Raw genomic sequence first — 19,584 nt, forward strand, 5'->3', positions numbered from 1 at the left:
CATCACCTTGGGAGATCAGGATAAAAACCCATGCTAACAATTGAAGGCAAAACCCACGGGCAAAGATTGCTTCATGGTGTTCTCTCTTGCCAGTAACTGTCTCACACTCAGTTTACTCCCTTTTCTAGCCCAGGTCCACTTTCTTAGGGTTATTGTCACATGTAAGGAACATGTAAGACCTGGGGTAAACAGGAGTGATAAGCAATAGAATGACTTAAGTAACCACAAATGGAGTATTGATAATCTATAAGCTATGTGTGGAAGTAGGGATAAGACTAGAAACCTAGCCAGAAAGGGATATAAAAATGAAGCCTCAGACCCGACCAACAGAGCTCGTCAGACCCTCGAGTGAGACGACTCTCCTAAGCCACAGATGTGAGATCCTGTCTCCAGTGCTGACATGGCTGACTGGAAGAAGGCTGACACAAGATCCAGAGGAACAGATGTGGCAAGTTCAGACCTGTACACCCGGAGAGGTACTACTGCTTCCATTTGGAAGAAGGATAAATATTGCTTGTAATCTTACTGTGTGAATAAATGAGTGTTATACCATGTCTGAATCAAGAGTGATTACTCCTCCCCTGTAACTGGGGTATGTTCTTGCTACAGTCACCCTAGGTGGAATAGCCATTCCTGCTACCCTAGGTGGAGGAGCCTTCTCATTTCAATCAGCAATCAGCAAAATCTCTCACAGACATTACAGTTTCTGGCTATTATAAATAAAGCCACTATGAATCTAGTTGAACAATTGTCCTTGTGGTAGGGTGGAGTACCATCATTTGTGTATATGCCCAAGCTGGGTCTTGATGTATATTGACTACCCATTTTCAGAGGATTGCATATTTATTTTCCACAGTGGCTGTACAATATTGCACTTGTCAAAGCAGTGACTCCCCTTGCTCTAAGTCTTTGTCAGCATTAACTATCACTTGTATTATTGATCTTCTCATTCTGACAGATATAAAATGAAATCTCAAAGGAGTTTTAATATGTATTTCCCTGATGGCTAAGAATGTTGAACATTTCTTCGAGTGTTTCTCAGCAACTTTAGATTCATCTACTGAGAATTCTGTTTAGAGATACATCTCATTATAAATGGATTATTTGGTTTGATGTTGAGAAGATTCTTTATTTCTTTATTATCCTGAGTGAGTCAAACATGGTATGACAAACATGGTATGTACTCACCTATAAGTAGATATACGGTCGAGCCGGGCGGTGGTGGTGCACGCCTTTAATCCCAGCACTCGGGAGGCAGAGCCAGGTGGATCTCTGTGAGTTCAAGGCCAGCCTGGGCTACCAAGTGAGTTCCAGGAAAGGCGCAAAGCTACATAGAGAAACCCTGTCTCGAAAAAGCAAAAAAAAAAAAATAGATATAAGTAGTTCAGTAAAGTACAATCACAGTAATCACAAGTTAATCACAGTAAAATTCATAGATGCTGTGGGGCTAAATAAGAAACAATGGCCCTAGGAGAGATTCGCATCTCTTCCTTGGAAGAGGGAATAGAATAGATTTTTTTGGGTGCACTGATGTCAAGTTGGGATGGGAAAAGGAAGGATCAGGTGAGTAAGGAAGAGACAAATGAGGAGAAGGTAGGGAGAGATAACTGGAATAGGGGAGCTTTTAGCAGAGGTTATGAAAATAGTACAATGTAAACAACCTGGAACCTGGGCTGGGAGATGGCTCAGTGTTTAAGGGCATCGACTGCTCTTCCAGAGGTCCTGAGTTCAATTTCTGGCAACTACATGGTGGCTCACAACCACTTGTAATGAGATCTGGTGCCCTCCTCTGGCCTTCAGGGACACATGTAGGCAGAATACTATATAGATAATAAATAAATCTAAAAAAAAAAACATCTTGGAACCTATAAGTGTGACTCTAGTTAGGATTCCAAACAATTAAGAGTATGGAGGCTGAACTAGCAATTTTCTGTAACTACATAAGGCTCCAGTGATGGAACTGGGACACCAAGACAGCCACAGAACAATCAACTGAAACTTGACCTGCCTATAATGCATGCTGGATCAAGGTGCCAGGCCACCAGCACATGAAATTTTCACAGTCCCTTCATTCTAATTAGTCTCGTCTGTCTTAATTCCCAACACTTCAATTAGTAAATGCTTAGAAATTACAAAATCACTCCTCCTACTGTAATCAGGTTCTGTTTTTTTTTAAATAATGGTGACTTCAGCAGCTTATTATCTACCCTCTTTTCCGCAGTAGTGTGCACAATAAACTATTCCTTCTATTCTGGTCTGAAGGTAGAAACCATGCTCCAAATGCAAGTCCTTTCCTTTTACAACAATGGATATTAAATTGGATGAATCAAATGGGTAGTTTTTAAGCCTAGAGGTGATACAATCATTCAATTTAAGATTTTGCAGCTGTAATATGGAGGACAGCAAGATCACTGACCTGGAGAGCAACACACTGGGACCATGGCCATTTGTGTCAACATAAGAGAGCTTGTGTCAGAAACATCTTTCTAAAATGATTAAAATGCAAGTGTCCTAGAATCAATACACCTTCCAAGGGAGAAATCTCTCCACACATTTAAGAGATTAATACAGAAAAAAGCCTCTTTAATGAAAGCGTGCATCCATCTCTGGCTAATGCTCAAAGAGGACCCAGCCTAGAAGAGATCTTGCATTCCCCATATTCCATCATCCTTGTGACATTTGGATTCAGGCTTCAGATTACACTTTGAGTAATTCAAATTGGGACCAAATACTGCAATTCCACCCACTTAGACAAATGGGAGACTTACACAGCAAAGACATTTCCAAAATTATTTCTTAAATAACCCAGTGATATGAAACAGTAGGATCTTTTTCAGTAACAGGGTTCTGAGGTGAAGGGGAAAAGAAAGAGAGAAAAAGAATGAGGCAGAAAAGATAAAAGCTTGGGTCAGGAGGTCTAGTACAATCGATGTCTCATGTCAACTAAGCTCCTTTTTTAAAAAGGATTTATTTGTTTGTTTATTTATTTATTTATCTTTTATGCATCATACAGTATCCTGCCTGCATGTATGCATGCAGGCCAGAATAGGGCACCAGGTCTCATTATAGACAGTTGTGAGCCACTATGTAGTTTCTGGTTATTGAACTCTGGACCTCTGGAAGAGGAGTAGCCAGTGCTCTTAACCTCTAAGCCATTTCTCCAGCCTCTAATAAGCTTCTTAAGAACAGCAACTTGTATACTACTTCCAGGGTGGAAGTTGAAGAAAATGGATGACTTTTATGAAGTCAGCAGAAACTATCACACAATGGGACAAATTCATGATCTGAAGCAACCCCACCACAAAGGCCCTAGCCCTAGACCATTACCAGATCTCCAAAGCATATTTCAGGCTTTAGGGAAGGAGCTGTTCTATTGTCAACACATCAGACCCTTAGAGAAAGCTCCCAAGGCCTATGTCCTAGGTTTTAACTACCTTCCCAAGAATTTTCCTCCTCCATGCCTGAGGGCATAAAGGAAAGCCTTGCTTCATCAGGAAAATCTGTACACAGTAGTGTTTTCCATTTATTTTTTTCCTTCATTGTTCATTTATTTATTTATTTATTTGTTTATTTATTTATTTATTTTTGTTTTTTGAGACAGGGTTTCTCCATGTAGTTTCTGGTGCCTGTCCTGGATCTCGATCTGTAGACCAGTGTGGCCTTGAAATCAAATAGATCCACAGGCTCTGCCTCTTGAGTGCTGTGATTAAAGGCATGCACCACCACCACCCAGCTCTACATTTATTTTTTCTTTCTTTTTCTTTTTTGGTTTTTCAAGAGAGGGTTCCAATGTGTTGTTTTGGAGCCTCTCCTGGAACTCACTCTCTAGATCAGGCTGTCCTCAAACACACAGAGATCTGCTAGCCTCTGCCTCTCAAGTGAAGGCTGGGATTAAAGGAGTGTACCACCACCACCAGCACCACTACCACCACAAACCTTTTGTTTTTCTTTTCAAACGTTTGTCTCTTGGTATCATATTGCCCGTCTGGCAGAACTATGCCTTTCTAGAGGGAAATTTTTTTTTCAAGACAGGGATTCTCAGGGCAGTTTTACACCTTTCCTGGAACTCACTCTGTAGCCCAGGCTGGCCTCGAACTCACAGAGATCCACCTGCCTCTGTCTCCTGAGTGTTGGGATTAAAGGCGTGTGCTGCTGCTGCTGCGGCAGCGGCGGCGGCAGTGGCAGTGGCGGTGGTGGCGGTTGCTGCTGCTGCGGCGGTTGCTGTGGCTGCAGCAGTTTCTGCGGCTGCTGCTGCTGCTGCGGCTGCTGCTGTGGCTGCGGCTGTGGCTGCGACTGTGGCTGCGGCTGCTGCCGTCGCTGCCGCCTCTGCCGCTGCCGCCGCCGCCACCACCACCACCACCCAGAACTATGCCTTTCTATAGAAGAAATTGCAACTTTATGCCATCCCAGGACTTAAGGTTGGTTGAGAACCTGTAATGCCTCAGTGAGCAGTTTATTAGATATTCTTTGATATTGGGTTAGGCCTAGTTGATTGTTGTAAATGAGCAGTGTCTCCTTTGTAATGCTTTGGAGGCAAGTGTCTGGACAATCCTAATGAATAAATCCTACTGTTCTAAACTCTAACAGGCCTGGAGAATATACTTATATTTTTTAGGCAGTTCTCTCTCAGATAAACTCTATTTTGTGAGACTTACTATCTCCAAAGAATTAGTGAATCCTTTATATCACTAATTCTACTTTTTTAGATCACACCTTAGTAGTGGAATGCTATCCAACACATAAGATGCCTTTTACAACCTCCACAAAATTAACAACAAAGGACCTTAAACATGAAAGGTAAATTCAATGTGTTGAATCTCTAGAAGGTACTGGAGAAACTAGGCCTCTTTTAGTTTCACAACGTGCTTTTGTGGAAGTGTCCCCAAACAACATGACCACACAGCTACATCACAGGCTTAGGGGCCCAGACATACCTTTTGTGACAGGATTCCTAGCAAGCAACAACCAGAGTCAGGAAAAGAAATAAGCTTACAACACCCAGCGATCCACCCAAGGACGGGGAAGCATCTAACATCCCAAACATTCCAAAAATTTTTGGATAAGGTGGCCAAATATCCCTGAATCTAGCATACACCTATTTTTGTTTTTCAGATACCCTAGACAATTATCAGCCAGTCAGGGTCCTGAAATCTGGAAATTTCCTCACCCCAACAATTGCTATTATAAAAACCCAATTCCACCTGAGCTCAGGGTTCTCTGCTCTCCCTGCTATGTGGGACGGACAGACCAAGCCCTGGAGCTTTAAAATAAAGGCTCTTTGCTTTTACTTATGGGATACAGCCTCCATAGTGGGTTTTTGGTGATCCCCACAATCTGGCCATAACTCTTTCAAACAAAAAGAATTTTGAAGTTGATTACAAGTATCTTTCTACACACAGCTCCCTGCTCCCCATCATTCTGTGAGCAGAATCTGCTCATAGAGCAAAGTTATTCAGAGGCCTTCCCTGGGACTAGGAAGTTTCATGGACCACATGGGGCCTCACAGAACAGGGATTCTGGCTGCAGGTTCCCACCCATATCTGGGGAGGCCCCACCACACTGTCTCCTGCACCTCATGATCTGCCCCACCCCATCTGGGGACAGCAGCCCCTCACTCACCATGTTGTGGTTTCCCAGCTTGTCCATGCTCTCTGCTCAGCTCCCTGCAGCAGCACTCAAAGCACAGCACACAAAACCACTGGCACCACCTCCTCTTCGAAGTCAAGCCTGAAGCTAGCTGCTAGAAGGACCCTGCAACACTTCTGACTAGTAGGTAGCCTGGAGGGTCTGATTGACTAGTGAGTCCTGAGTGAAAAAAGCACCTCCCATAGCATTACACTATGCTTAAAAACAAACACAATGATTTCCCCACAGACAAAGACATTTTCTAAATCAGCAGATATATGCATTTCAATAGCACTTGCCCCTGGCTCCAATACAAACCCTGCTATCTTATTGCACTCCATAGGCACTTTCCCTTCTTCCCCCTGGACACAATGTTGCTAGTTAGTGTGCACAGCCCACTGTACTGTGTGATGTGGGGTGATTCCCTGTCACACAGGTGGAAGGGTTTCCAGAATATTAACAACTAAAAGAGATTTAAAGATAAAAAGGAGATGTTTGTAAAACAAATTGCTAAACTGTCGTATTAATAAAAATCCCACAGCCAGATATTGGGATTAAAATTTAAACATCAAAGCAGAACAAGCCACAGTGAACCTCACCTTGCCAACTCCTCAAATGATCCTGTTTCCATGAATCCTCACACTGAAAGCCTGTGAGTCCTCACTCCTGAGGGGCTCAGTTGAACTGCTTAAAAGCATCTAGTTCCTTGTCCTCATGCCGTATATACCTTTCTGCCACCTCTCATAACTTCCTGGGATTAAAGGTGTGTGTCCTCTCCAGGCAAGGACATGAGACCATAGGTATCAGGATTAAAGGTGTGTGCTGCCACGCCTGCCTCTGTTTGCAGTGTGGCCTTGAACTCACAAAGATTTAAATGAATTGTTACCTCCTGAGTGATAGGATTAAAGGTGTGTGTCCCAAAACTATCTGGCCTCTATGTCTAACTAGTAGATGGCTCTGTCCTCTGATCCCTAGATAAGTATTATTTGCTAGAGAACAAATAAAGTATTTTCACAGATGTTTGCTCTGTGACTTCACATTGAGATCAGGTGAACTGAATATACTTTTTATTTAGTAGTCACAGGGAATTCAAACAACCAGAAATGAAAGCAGGAACCAGACCACAAACAAAAAAGTAGATCTTTCTCCCATCAGAAAGCTGGGTGATGGATCCATTGCTTTGGGAGATTTAGTCTGAAAATTCAGAGTAAACTGTTAGCAAATGCATAATAATAATAAAGATTAGTCTTCATGGAAAGTTGAATGCTTTAAGCATAGTTGAGCTAGTAAGGATTGTGTTTGCAAGCACTATTGTTAGCCATGATGTCTTCCTCCATGGGCAGGTAAAAACAAAACAAAACTGCATTATTCAAGGTTCTCTGCATGAACAGGACTGGCAGAATGAACCTTCCATGAAGGTTTTTTAGAATGTCTCACAAGCTATGGTAGAGCTAGTCTAACAATGGCTGCCTGCCATGGAAATATGAAGAGTGCAGTAGTTATTCATTCCATGAGGCAGGACATCTCAGCTGGTTTTCAGTATACACCAAAATTCTAAGGAAGTAGCCTCTAATGCTAGTAAAGAACAAAGTTGGTATCCAGATCTTGGACAATCAGGCAAAGAAAGAACTTCCTTCTTTAGTATCCTTTATATATGTAGGTTGACACCAAGAGCTGCTATCCAGATTAAAGGTGCATCTTATTCTTTGTTGTGAAAGGACCAATCAGACATCATAACAAGCTACTCAGTTTTCTTTCAGAGATCAGACCTCAATTTCAATTTCTTGAGACTTAAGCAAGAAGATTCTGGGAGGGCTATGATTTATCCCTTTTTGCACATACTCTGACTGCTCAACAAGGTTCATTCAGTTATGTACTGTCTGGGACCTCTCACCAACTTAGAGCTTTGTGCATGGGTTATTGTTTTGTGCAAGTCCAGCCAGCCTCCATGGCAGCTCACAGACAGAGCCTTGGCCAGTGGGTCAGCTCCCACAGTCAGTATGACCAAGGCCAGTCAGCCCCCAAGGGAGCTCAGTGACAGAACCTGGGACTTATTCAGACCTTCCCAAAAATGATAACTGTATTCCCCAACCAGTAAATTCAGATTTTCTCCATCATGAATTGGTCCATGTAACAGAAATCAAGCATGGAGACATGAAGTCAGAGAAAATAATCATATTCAGTCTGGGAAATCATTTGCGAAGATTTAAGAAATGCTAACCTGCTAGAAGAAATCTGTCACTGGTGATTGGCCTGAGAATTCACATCTACATACCATTTCCAATTTACACATTCTCCTTCTTGCAGCAGTACAAGAATGTGAATTCTTAGCCTCCTGCTTTAGCTGTCATGTCTGAAACTTTTTTCCATGCCACTTTTTTTTTTTTTTTTTTTTTTTTTTGGTTTTTCGAGACAGGGTTTCTCTGTGTAGCTTTGCGCCTTTCCTGGAACTCACTTGGTAGCCCAGGCTGGCCTCGAACTCACAGAGATCCACCTGGCTCTGCCTCCCGAGTGCTGGGATTAAAGGCGTGCGCCACCACCGCCCGGCTTTTTTTTTTTTTTTTTTTTTTTTTTTTATGTGTAGTCCAGGCTGGCCTCGAACTCATGATCCTCCTGCCTCTGCCTCCTTCAGCAAATCCTACCGGTGCGCGCCACCACAACCGGACATGCCACTTTTACAGGGTTCATATATTGCTCTGGAACCAAGGGCCAAATTAAACCATTTTCTAAGTTCACTTAGATATGATCCATTATCAAAGCAACAGAAAAGCCATGATACACATCTGCAAAATTTTACACCAGAATTTATTATTTTATGTATTTGAAAAGAAGTATGAAATCAAAGAGGGTTACCTTATCATTTAATTTAAAGGTCTTTTGTCCATATTATTTTATAGGTGTAAATAAAATAAAAAGAGGTATTATAATGCTTGAACAGATTATTTACATATTTTAGATTTTTTTCCAAAATAATTAATCTTGTGTAATTGAATTTAAGTATGTTGGCTGAAGATCATACCAATTCATATATATTCAGATTTGCTTTAGTATTAGTTTTTTTCAGATCTTCAACATCTAATGTTATATTCAAAGGCTTTACCAATTAAAGACCAATTACACACTAAAAGTTTTACAGTTATAGGTTTGCTGTGTTTTCACTAGGCATTACCACATTGATAATATTAATAGGGTTTCTCTTCAGTATATATTTTTATATACTTGAAGATGACTGGGCTGTGCAAAGGCTTTACCACACTGTATAAACTCATAGGGTTTCTCTTAATTATGTCTTCTTTCATGAAATTTAAGAGCACTGTGATGAGCAAAAGCTTTACCACACTTATTACAAATGTATGGTTTCACCTCCAGTATGTGTTCTTTCATGCAAACTGAAGAGCAGTGTGACATACAAACGCTTTGTCACATTAAATTCATTCATAGTGTATCTCTCCAGTATGTGTTCTTTCATGCCTTTGAAGATTACTGCGATATGCAAAAGCTTTACCACACTTATTACAATCAAAGGGCTTCTCTCCAGTATGTGTTCTTTCATGCCTTTGAAGATGATTGTGATGAGCAAAAGCTTTACCACACTGATCACATAAACACGTTTTCTCTCCAGTATGTGTTCTTTTATGCAATTTAAGAGCATTGTGATAAGCAAAGGCTTTACCACATTGATTACATTCATAGGGTTTCTCTCCAGTATGTGTTCTTTCATGCAACTGAAGAGCAGTGTGACAAACAAAGGCTTTGCCACACTGGTTACATTCATAGGGTTTCTCTCCAGTATGTGTTCTTTCATGCTTTCGAAGATTACTGCGATAAGCAAAAGCTTTACCACACCTATTTCAATCAAAGGGTTTCTCTCCAGTATGTGTTCTTTCATGCCCTTGAAGATGATTGTGATTTGCAAAAGCTTTACCACACTGATCACATAAATATGGTTTCTCTCCAGTATGTGTTCTTTTATGCATTTGAAGATTACTGTAACTAACAAAGGCTTTCCCACATTGATTACATTCATAGGGTTTCTCTCCAGTATGTGTTCTTTTATGTACTTGAAGATGACTGACCTGTGCAAAGGCTTTACCACACTGATTACATTCATATGGTTTCTCTCCAGTATGTGTTCTTTCATGCCTTTGAAGAGCATTGTGATTAGGAAAGGCTTTCCCACATTGTTTACATTCATAGGGTTTCTCTCCAGTATGTGTTCTTTGATGCCCTTGAAGATTACTATAATGAGCAAAGGCTTTCCCACACTGATTACATTCATAGGGTTTCTCTCCAGTATGTGTTCTTTCATGCGATTGAAGAGTACTCTTATGAGCAAAGGCTTTACCACACCAATTACATTCATAGGGTTTCTCTCCAGTATGTGTTCTTTCATGCCTTTGAAGATGACTGTGAAGAAAAAAGGCTTTCTTACACTGATTACATTCATAGGGTTTTTCTCCCATATGTGTTCTTTCATGACTTTGAAGAGTACTGTGATAAGCAAAGGCTTTCCCACATTGTTTACATTTATAGGGTTTCTCTCCAGTATGTGTTCTTTCATGCCCTTGAAGATTATTGTGTCGAGCAAAGGCTTTCCCACACTGATTACATTCATAGGGTTTCTCTCCAGTATGTGTTATTTCATGCCTTTGAAGAGTACTATGATAAGCAAAAGCTTTACCACACTGATTACATGCATATGGTTTCTCTCCAGTATGTGTTCTTTCATGCAATTTAAGAGCACTGTGATAAGCAAAGGCTTTACCACATTGATTACATCCATAAGGTTTTTTAACAGTATGTGTTGTTTCATGCTTTTTAAGATGACTGTCTTGTGCAAAGGCTTTACCATATTGATTGTATTCATAGGGTTGCTCTCCAGTATGTGTTCTTTCAAGCCTTGGAGGATGATTGTGATTTAAAAAGGCTTCACCACACTGAGTATGTTCAGATGATTTCTCTGTAGAATGACTTCTTTCATGCCTGCAAGGATAATTGAAACATTTAATAGCTTTGCCACATTCATTACATTGTAGAGACTTTATATCTGCATGGATTAATTTTACAATTGTGTGTGAATAGAAAGAGTTATGTTATCTTAAGGTTAACATGCTGTTTACACTCAGGTTGTTCCCCTTCATTAAGGATGGCTTTGCATATTTGAACATGCCTGTGATAGTAAAATACTTTACTACCTGGCTCATATTTATGGCATCATTTATCTAAGAGATTTTTCACATATTTGAAGAGAACTGGGAGAATTTGGACATTTACCTCACTTATACTATCAATAAATTTTCCTATACTGTGAGTAATACTACATTTTCAGAGTGAACCAGGAGAAACAGAAGCATTTACACAGGCCTAGTACTCATAGATCTTTTCTGTGTTGTGTTTATTGATCTGTTCCAAATTAATCTGGAAAACCAATTGTTTCTAAATTTGAATCTCATTCAAAAAGTTTACTCAACATGGGGCTACTACATGTCTTGTAATTGTTCTGAGATTGAGAGATGTACATTACTCCTTTCCTTATCCTTATGTTCATATGCCTGGTATCCAAAATGTCATATGATATAACTATAAAAGAAAGAATAATGAGAAGGTTTCCACATTTTATTTACAGTTGGACTTTCTTTCCCCCATCAACATGTAATATAGGAATTAATGTTTCTCTAAAACAACCTCCACTTAATTATTGACACTAACTACCTATCTAATTAAAGTTAGCAAAGACAGAATAACTTTATGAGTAACAATGCTTTCACTATGGATTATTTGCTTATCAAAAGTTTGTGTACATATTCTTATAATACATTCAGTGTGTATACATTTTGTAATTTGAGTAGTATGAAACTAAATGGACAGTCACTTGTACAACATAGCTCTGATGAAGCTATTATTCAAATGATGATTTCTGTTAAGGCATTGATTCCTTGTCTTCCTTCTTAAAAGAATGACTTGTAAACACAATTCATTTACCTACCATTGAGGTATATGTGTTTATGAGCATGTTATGATCATCAAGGCATTTTAATCTGTGATTATTTACAATGTTTCACTTCCTTAAAACTTCCAGATAAGTTAAATATATCCAGAGGCCCATTTGTGTCAGCTTTCATAAGAAAATTACCTTCCATGTTTTTGAGAATTTTGACAATGTTCTTCAACTTCAAGATCTTCCCAATTGTAGCCTAAAATATCAAACAAGGAAATGTATGAAATATTACAGGAAACTGAAAAGTTTTCATTGCTATCTTCAGTGATCCTTAGAACCAAGCCTGTTTATTCACCTCATTCAGCCTCATTCTCAATCATAATTACAGAAGAGCATTAATAACCAAGAAACTGTTGTCCCCTTATTTAAAATGTGAAGGAAAATTTACAGTATTACCTATAGCAGTGAGGTTCATATAGGTCTCCAGCATCACATCTTTGTAGAGATTCCTCTGTGCCAGATCCAACAATGCCCATTCTTCATGAGTGATATCAATATGCACATCATTATATGTCACTGTATTCTAAAATATGCAATATATAAATATGCCATCCACATGTATAAAACAAAAAATATGATGCAATATATTAAATGTGTGCTTATTTGACAATACAGTCATACAATTCTGGTGATTGTTACATGCATTCTGTAACTCAATTATTTCAATAAAATCATCAAGTTACTTTACAAAGAAACTGAATAGGAGGTTTACTTCTATTATTTCTAATGCTTTGAACAGGATATCACCTTGCCAGAGAAATGCCTATTAACAGACATAGAGAGACAAGCAAACACTTCAACAGTACTGAGCACACATCAGAGATATTGTATGAACAGTTAACTATAAAGAAGATTTGTAAGCTGAGTGTAAAGGTTCATGCCTTTAATCCAAGAAATTAGAAGTTAGAGGCAGGTATATGTGCTTCTGAGTTAAAAGTTAGCCTATAATATGCAATCAGTTATAGGACAGCAAGAAGTAAATATTAAGAACCCATCTGCACTGAAAATTTCCATTCAAAAAAACAAAAAGTTAAGATGGATTCAGAGATTTTTTTTTACTGAAGTTCCTACAAAGAGTTCAGCATTTACTCCAGTTCTGTATTCATCTTCCAGAAACCTGAATTGCTCCAATTTATACCGTACTTTAATGACTCTTACTAAAAGAAACTGCATTGAAGCAGATACAAATAGAAAGAAGATAACATTAGCAATATCAATGATGATCATAAATAATCAAAACAGGGAAGGAGAGTTGGCTCAGAAGTTAAAGATCTCTTAGTGGTCTTGAACATAAATGGGCTCAGTTGTCAGTACTTATATGGGGGAATCACACAACTGTTCATTATTCCAAGCTTGAGGGTTCTAAGACTCTCTTTGGACTACTTTTAGGACATGTGTACATGTGGTGTATATCCATGTATATAGACAAAAGAATCATATTCATTAAAAAAAATCAAAAAAATACAACAAGCAAGAAGTATGTCACACACTTGTAATCTAATGGCTCAGAAAGCCCAGAAACTACATCCTGGAAGAGAATAGTATCTTCTGCTGAATTTCAAAATTGAAACTGGGGGTAAACCTCTGTAAAACAACACATGCTTGACATGTACAAAAACATATACTCTAGGACCATCACCATCCAAATATATATATATATATATATATATATATATATATATATATATATATATATACTTGGAATGTTAAACAACCTTTAATCTCAGCATGTGGGAGCAAGAGTCAGGTGAATCTCTGAGTTGGAGGTTAACCTGGTTTACAGAGCTACTTTTAGGAGAGTCAGGTCTACTCAGCAAAAACTTTTCTTCAGAAGCAAAAATAGAAACAACAAAATTAAAAAAATTCAGGCTAGCAAAATGTCTTAGCATTGAATACCAATTCCATCAATTGTATTTTATGTGATTTAATGATACTATCTACACTTGTCATGAAGTCATGGCAGCACAAGAAAAAAGCTGGCTTATTCATTTCAACCACAAAATAATAGAAACATAGGAAAGGAAACGGGTTGAGGCTATAGAAACACATATCAAAACCCCCAATGAAATATTTTATCCAGTGAGGTTGGACAAGCGACCCAAAGAAAGTAACCAAGGAGAGACACATGTTCAAATACCTCATCCTATCTGGGAGCTTTTGATTCAGTTGACTAGATTCTTACCGAGGTCACTATAGGCTCAAGGGTCACCCATGAAGAAAATGCATTTAGTCACTTCAATGATTCTCATAGTCTACAACAACCCCTACACTGTTGAAATGTCCAATGTCTCTTTTGACACTCAAGACAAATTCTTGACTGTGGCATCTTCTAAAATCATTAAACAATTTAAATATTTCCAACATGTGAATGGCACAGAAAACCCATTACCATCCCAAAGGAGAGGAAGTAAGACACAGTGAGGAAAGATTGGACCAAGGGAAGACTGAAACCCAGCAGGGCAACCATTGAATCTGGTAGCTCTATGTCAGAGACATGAGGCTTCATTTTCAAAGGACTTAGATGGCTCTCTCTCCACAACTTCCCATACATTTCTCTCTAGTTACTTCCACTCCATATATGCAGCTAGCTCTCCATGTAAGATGTTTCATAGCTTAAGTATCTCAACATCTTATGGTCTCAAAATACAACTCAGGCTTCATCCTCATAGTATCATGCAATGAAGTTAGACAGTCTGCTCACTGGAGCTCTTATCATACCAAACACAGATGCCTACAACAGAACTGACCTGAAAATGCAGACTAAAAATGTATAATCTTAAGTTTTACATCATTATGATCTACAGAATCAGTTCAACATCAATCATTCCCCCAAATTTGGTTACTAAGTTGTGATGGCCTCTGCCATGCTTGGACCAGAGATGCAGCAGTCTTTGAATAAACTTGCTTCCTAAGAATGCAATCAATTTGCATAATCACTCCATTAACTGATGGCATATAAGGATGGATTCTTACCCTTGGGGTACCTACCTAGGCTTCTGATGTAGAGTAAGGGCCTTCTTTTAAATGGTGACATTCTCCCTGAACATTCCTGACTTTGTTCAGCATTTGACTACCTTCTGGAAATTCATAGTGCTGTTTTTCTTTACAACCCATAGACTTTTCATTTATTTATATCCACTTCTTGATTTTTTTAATGCAGTACTGAATGAATCATAAGTCGTAGCTATCCAAGAAAGTCAATATTCCATCTAAAAAAACAGCCCCATTATATATTTTTTTAAATTCTGCCTTAATCAATTTCTTGAGGGCATGGGAAAATAAGAAAAGTTAAAGTCCAAAATATCACATATATGTCCTCTATTTTAATTCCCACTGAAATTCTTTGACCTCTGTCAAAGAATTTGTCTGTACTGTTTGCAGTACTTTAACAGTATTTTATTATCAGCACTATAAGAATAACCAATTAAGCTCTATATGCAGCTTTCAATGTCCTTTGCCATCCAAATTTTGATATGTTCAATATTCCCCCAAAAGTCACCATTCCCACCACCTTTGAAACACAAAATCACTTTTGGTTTACCACATTCTGTTATAACTTGCTTTTTTCTTTCTCTGATTCAATTCTCTACACAAAAGCACCTCAGGTAACAAACCTGCTTATATGGCTCACTCTGCCAGACCACAATCCGTCATTGTGGGTGTTTAGGATAGAAATTCAATCTAGCAACTGAAGGTAAAAACCATGAGGAATCATTGTTTCTAGACTTTCTCTCTGACATGGTTATTGTCTCATGACAAGCTCACTGTCTTATGTACTGCAGGCCAAATTCCTTAGGGATGCTGCATGCTCAGTGGAAGGGCCATCACCTGGAAATCATCAATCAACAAAATCTCTCAAAAACTTCACAACTAGCTATCTGAATGGGACACATCCTCAACAAATGTTCCCAAAGATGACTGTGGGCTCTGAAATGTTGACATCTGGAAGTAACTAGGACACAGAGACAATAATATATGAGACTTTACAAACTTAAACCCAATGAATCACCTACATCAATAATTTAAATGGCAAAAAAAATCATTGATAATGATAACAAGTAGCAACACAGATACACCAAGAAATGAAGAAATACAAGTTTCTAAGATCAAGAAGAAAAAACTAAAATTGTTCCTCCACAGAAAGTCTCCAAATCAAAAACCTGAGAAACTCTTAACATAATATAGCAATTTTCCATACAATAAAAATAATTGAAGTTCCATCATATGCCAGAGAAACAATATAACTATATCATAACTAATAAAAAAAACCTCACAGCACAGAGATGGTACCATTGATAATAAGAGACAGAAAGACAGACCTAAAAATATTATATTGTCCCTTGAAAAAAGTTACAAGTTTCGAATGAAAATCAAAAATCAGAGAAATCACTGAGTACCACTTACCCTGGTCACTCCAGTTCCTTTGTCACCAATAAGAGAAAAGTGGGTTGGGTGAGGAGGCTGTTCCACCAAAATTGGAATCATTCGCTTGAAGCCCGATATTTCTACATTGTAGAAAATAGTTTTGGCTACTAATGCTATTTCATTGTCCTTTTATAAGAAAAAGGATGTCTGTTAAAAAATTTAAAAACAATTTTGTTTTTCTATGATTGAAGATTAGTTGTAAACCTTGATGCTAAATAACTAACAAATCTGGGACATTATGCAAAGATCAAACCTATGAATGACAGGAATAGAGGAAAGAAAAAAAAAACAAGAAACACACTTCAACATCAAGGACGGAGATTACTAAAAGGTAAAAGGCTGGGAAACATATTTAAAGCAATTGGAACTAAGAAGCAGGCTTGGGTAGTGATTTTATTATCTACCAAAATAAACTTCAAACAAAAATTAATCTAAAGACATGGGAAGAATACTCATTATTTGTCAAAGAAATATCCACCTATAAGACATTTCAATATTAATACCTATGCCCCCAACACAAGGTCATTCACTTTTGTAAAAGAAACACTTACGCAGATTAAATGACACATTGACACTTTCAACACAGTCTTTGAATATAAAACTAATGGAGGCTGGCCTTTCCCTCACCCTCCACTTCACTGCTCACTCAGTGCCTCAATTTCCCATTGGCACTATACCCCAACACTCCCAGATATCCTTCTCCCTCTCACCTGAGTGGATTTGTTACAGGGTCCATACTGCAAGAAATGAGCAATCAAGTATGTGACATAATTATACCTGTGCTCACTTAACTATTGATTTGGATGCAATTGAGAAATAAAACACCAAAAATTCACAGAAGTTTAAGGGAAAGGATGGCATCAACTGGAGGGACGCTTTTAATCCCAGGACCCAGGGAAGGAGCCATCTCCATGGGTTAAGACCAGAACAGATCTGTCTGAGGCCAACCCAGGTCCCAGCTGCTGATCTCGTGAAACCCAACAAATTGGAGGTGTTGGTGAGATTACCCTATTAAACAACCTGCTCAGCTGAGTTCCATTCAAGTGAGGATTCAGAATCCTACATTCTGCAGTCTGAGGAAACAAGACCAGCTGAGGAGTTGACAAATGAGCAAAACATGACCTGAGAACACAAAAGAAGGTGCCGCCCAGCCACTGAACCAGATCACCAAAATCATAAGCCTACACTACAACAACTGGGAACAGGTAAGCACCCATCTCTGGACCAGCAGATCAGGTCTCTAGCCCCTAGGCCCTACCTATCAGAGCCCCAGGAACCAGACAGCTACCTTTCCCTGCTCCCCCGTTTAAAAAAAAAAAACATGAATCTAACAACCACTAAAACCATAAGCACAGCCTGCACCAACTTGGAACAACTGGTCCCTGAGACAGAAACAAATAACACTAATTGGATTAAGCTACTCCCAAAGAAAAAGAGCCCAACAGCACCGACTTAACCGAGAACTCTTAGTGGACCAAGACTAACAATTAGAATAAGAGAGGCATCTTCAGACACAGACACCACCTACACCGAGCAGCGGAAGAGATGAGTAGATGCCAGTGTAAAATATGGGCAACAACTTAAAGACCTATATGACAACATCAGAAGAAAGCAATTCTACATTTGCAAGACTGAACATACCAAGACAGAAGAATCAGCAGAAATCAATCCTAAAAATGACTTTAAGAAGATGATAGAGGACTTTAAAAAGGAAATGAAAAACTCCCTTAAAGAGGAAATGAAAAGTTCCCTTGAACAAATGGAAAAAAGAACAAACAAAAAATTGGAAAAAAATCAACGAAAGCCAAGAAAAAGTAATTAAACAGATGAAGAAAACAATTCAAGATTAAAAATTGAAATTGAGACAATAAAGAAAACACAAACTGAGGGAATGCTGGAAATAGAAATCCTGACTAAATAACAGGAACTACAGAAGCATAACCAACCGAATGTAAGAGATGGAACAGAGAATCTCTGACACTGAAGACACAATAGAGAAAATAGATTTGTCACTCAAAAAAAAAAAAAACACTAAAGCCAAAAAAGTCATAACACAAAACGTCCAAGAAATTTGGGAAACCTTGAAAAAAGCAAACCTAAGAATAATAGGGATAGAAGAAGGAGAAGAATACCAACTCAAAGGGAGAGAAAATATATTCAACAAAATCATAGAAGAAAACTTTCCTAACCTAAAGAAAGTAATACCTATGAAGATACAAGAAACTTATGGAACACCAAATAAGCTGGATCCAAAAAAAAGTCCCTTCACCACATAATAATCAAAACACTAAACATACACAACAAAAAAAATATTAAGAGCTGCAAAGGAAAAAGACCAAATAACATAAAAAGGGAGACCCATTAGAATAACACCTGACTTCTCAATAGAGACTATGAAAGCTAGAAGGTCCTGGACAAATGTTATGCAGAAACTAAGAGACCACGGATGCCAACAAAGACTATTATATCCAAGAAAACTCTCAATCACCATAGACTTATTAAACAAAATATTCCATAATAAAACCAGATTTAAATAATACCTATATACAAATCCAGCCCTACAGAAAGCACGAGAAGGAAAAATACAACCTAAAACAATTAAACACACCAGTGAAAACTCAGGCAATAGATAATCCCACACCAAAAAAATACCAAAGAAGGAAAACGCAACATGACCACAAAAAAATAACAAGAATTAACAATCATTGGTCCATCAATGTCAATAGTCTCAACTCACCTATAAATAGACACAGACTAACAGAATGGATAAGAAAACAGGATCCATCCATCTGCTCCATACAAGAAACACACCTTTACTTCAAAGCCAGACACTACCTCAGAGTAAAGGGCTGGGAAAAGGCTTTCCAAGAAAACGGACCTAAGAAGCAAGCTGGTGTAGCTATCCTAATATCTAATAAAGTAGACTACAAACTAAAATCAATCGAAAGAAATCAGGATGGACATTACATATTTATCACAGGAAAATTCTACCAAGATGAAATCTCGATTCTGAACTTTTGTGCCCCATATACAAAGGCACCCACATTCAAAAGAAACAACACTAAAGCTTAAAATGCACATCAAATCACACACATGAGTAGTAGGAGATTTCAACACACCATTCTCACCAAAAGACAGATCTACCAGACTGAAACTTAACAAAGAAATAAGGGACCTAAAAGATGTTATGACTCAAATGGAATTAATAAATGTCTGCAGAACATTCCGTCCTAACACAAAAGAATATACCTTCTTCTCAGAAACCCATAAAACCTTCTCAAAAATTGACCACATGCTTGGTCACAAAACATATCTCAACAGATACAAAAACATTGGAATAACTTCCTATATCTTATCAGACCACCATGCCTTAAAGTCAGACTTCAACAACAACAAAAATTATAGAAAGTCTATAATCTCATGGAAACTGAATAATGCCCAGCTGAAACACCAATGGGTTAAGGAAGAAATAAAGTAAGAAATTAAAGATTTCCTAGAATTCAATGAAAATTAAAGTACATCATACCCAAACTTAT

The 19,584-nt window shown here is 38.3% G+C and overlaps 1 protein-coding gene across 1 annotated transcript; it reads right to left on the bottom strand.

Moving 5' to 3' along the window:
- Positions 1-336: 336 nt before the first annotated feature.
- Positions 337-19,342, bottom strand: LOC131900942 (zinc finger protein 431-like). The gene is made up of 8 exons (XM_059252252.1): positions 19,298-19,342; positions 16,028-16,174; positions 12,020-12,146; positions 11,759-11,819; positions 9,556-10,608; positions 9,131-9,471; positions 4,184-4,376; positions 337-460 (listed from the first exon to the last, which is right to left on the bottom strand). The coding sequence occupies exons 1-8, from the start codon at positions 19,340-19,342 to the stop codon at positions 337-339; spliced, it is 2,091 nt and encodes a 696-aa protein (XP_059108235.1).
- Positions 19,343-19,584: the final 242 nt, after the last annotated feature.

This window comes from Peromyscus eremicus, unplaced genomic scaffold (assembly GCF_949786415.1).
Source record: "Peromyscus eremicus unplaced genomic scaffold, PerEre_H2_v1 PerEre#2#chrX_unloc_1, whole genome shotgun sequence".
Classification (NCBI taxonomy): domain Eukaryota; kingdom Metazoa; phylum Chordata; class Mammalia; order Rodentia; family Cricetidae; genus Peromyscus; species Peromyscus eremicus.

Bases quoted from the DNA above. Each gene is read 5' to 3' on its own strand.
- LOC131900942 (XM_059252252.1), bottom strand. From the start codon at position 19,342: ATGTGGTCAATTTTTGAGAAGGTTTTATGGGTTTCTGAGAAGAAG. The intron at 16,175-19,297 runs GTATATTCTTTT...TTCTTATAAAAG, and splicing joins TATGGGTTTCTGAGAAGAAG to GACAATGAAATAGCATTAGT. The intron at 10,609-11,758 runs GTAATTTTCTTA...TTATCCTTGCAG, and splicing joins AATTCTCAAAAACATGGAAG to GCATGAAAGAAGTCATTCTA.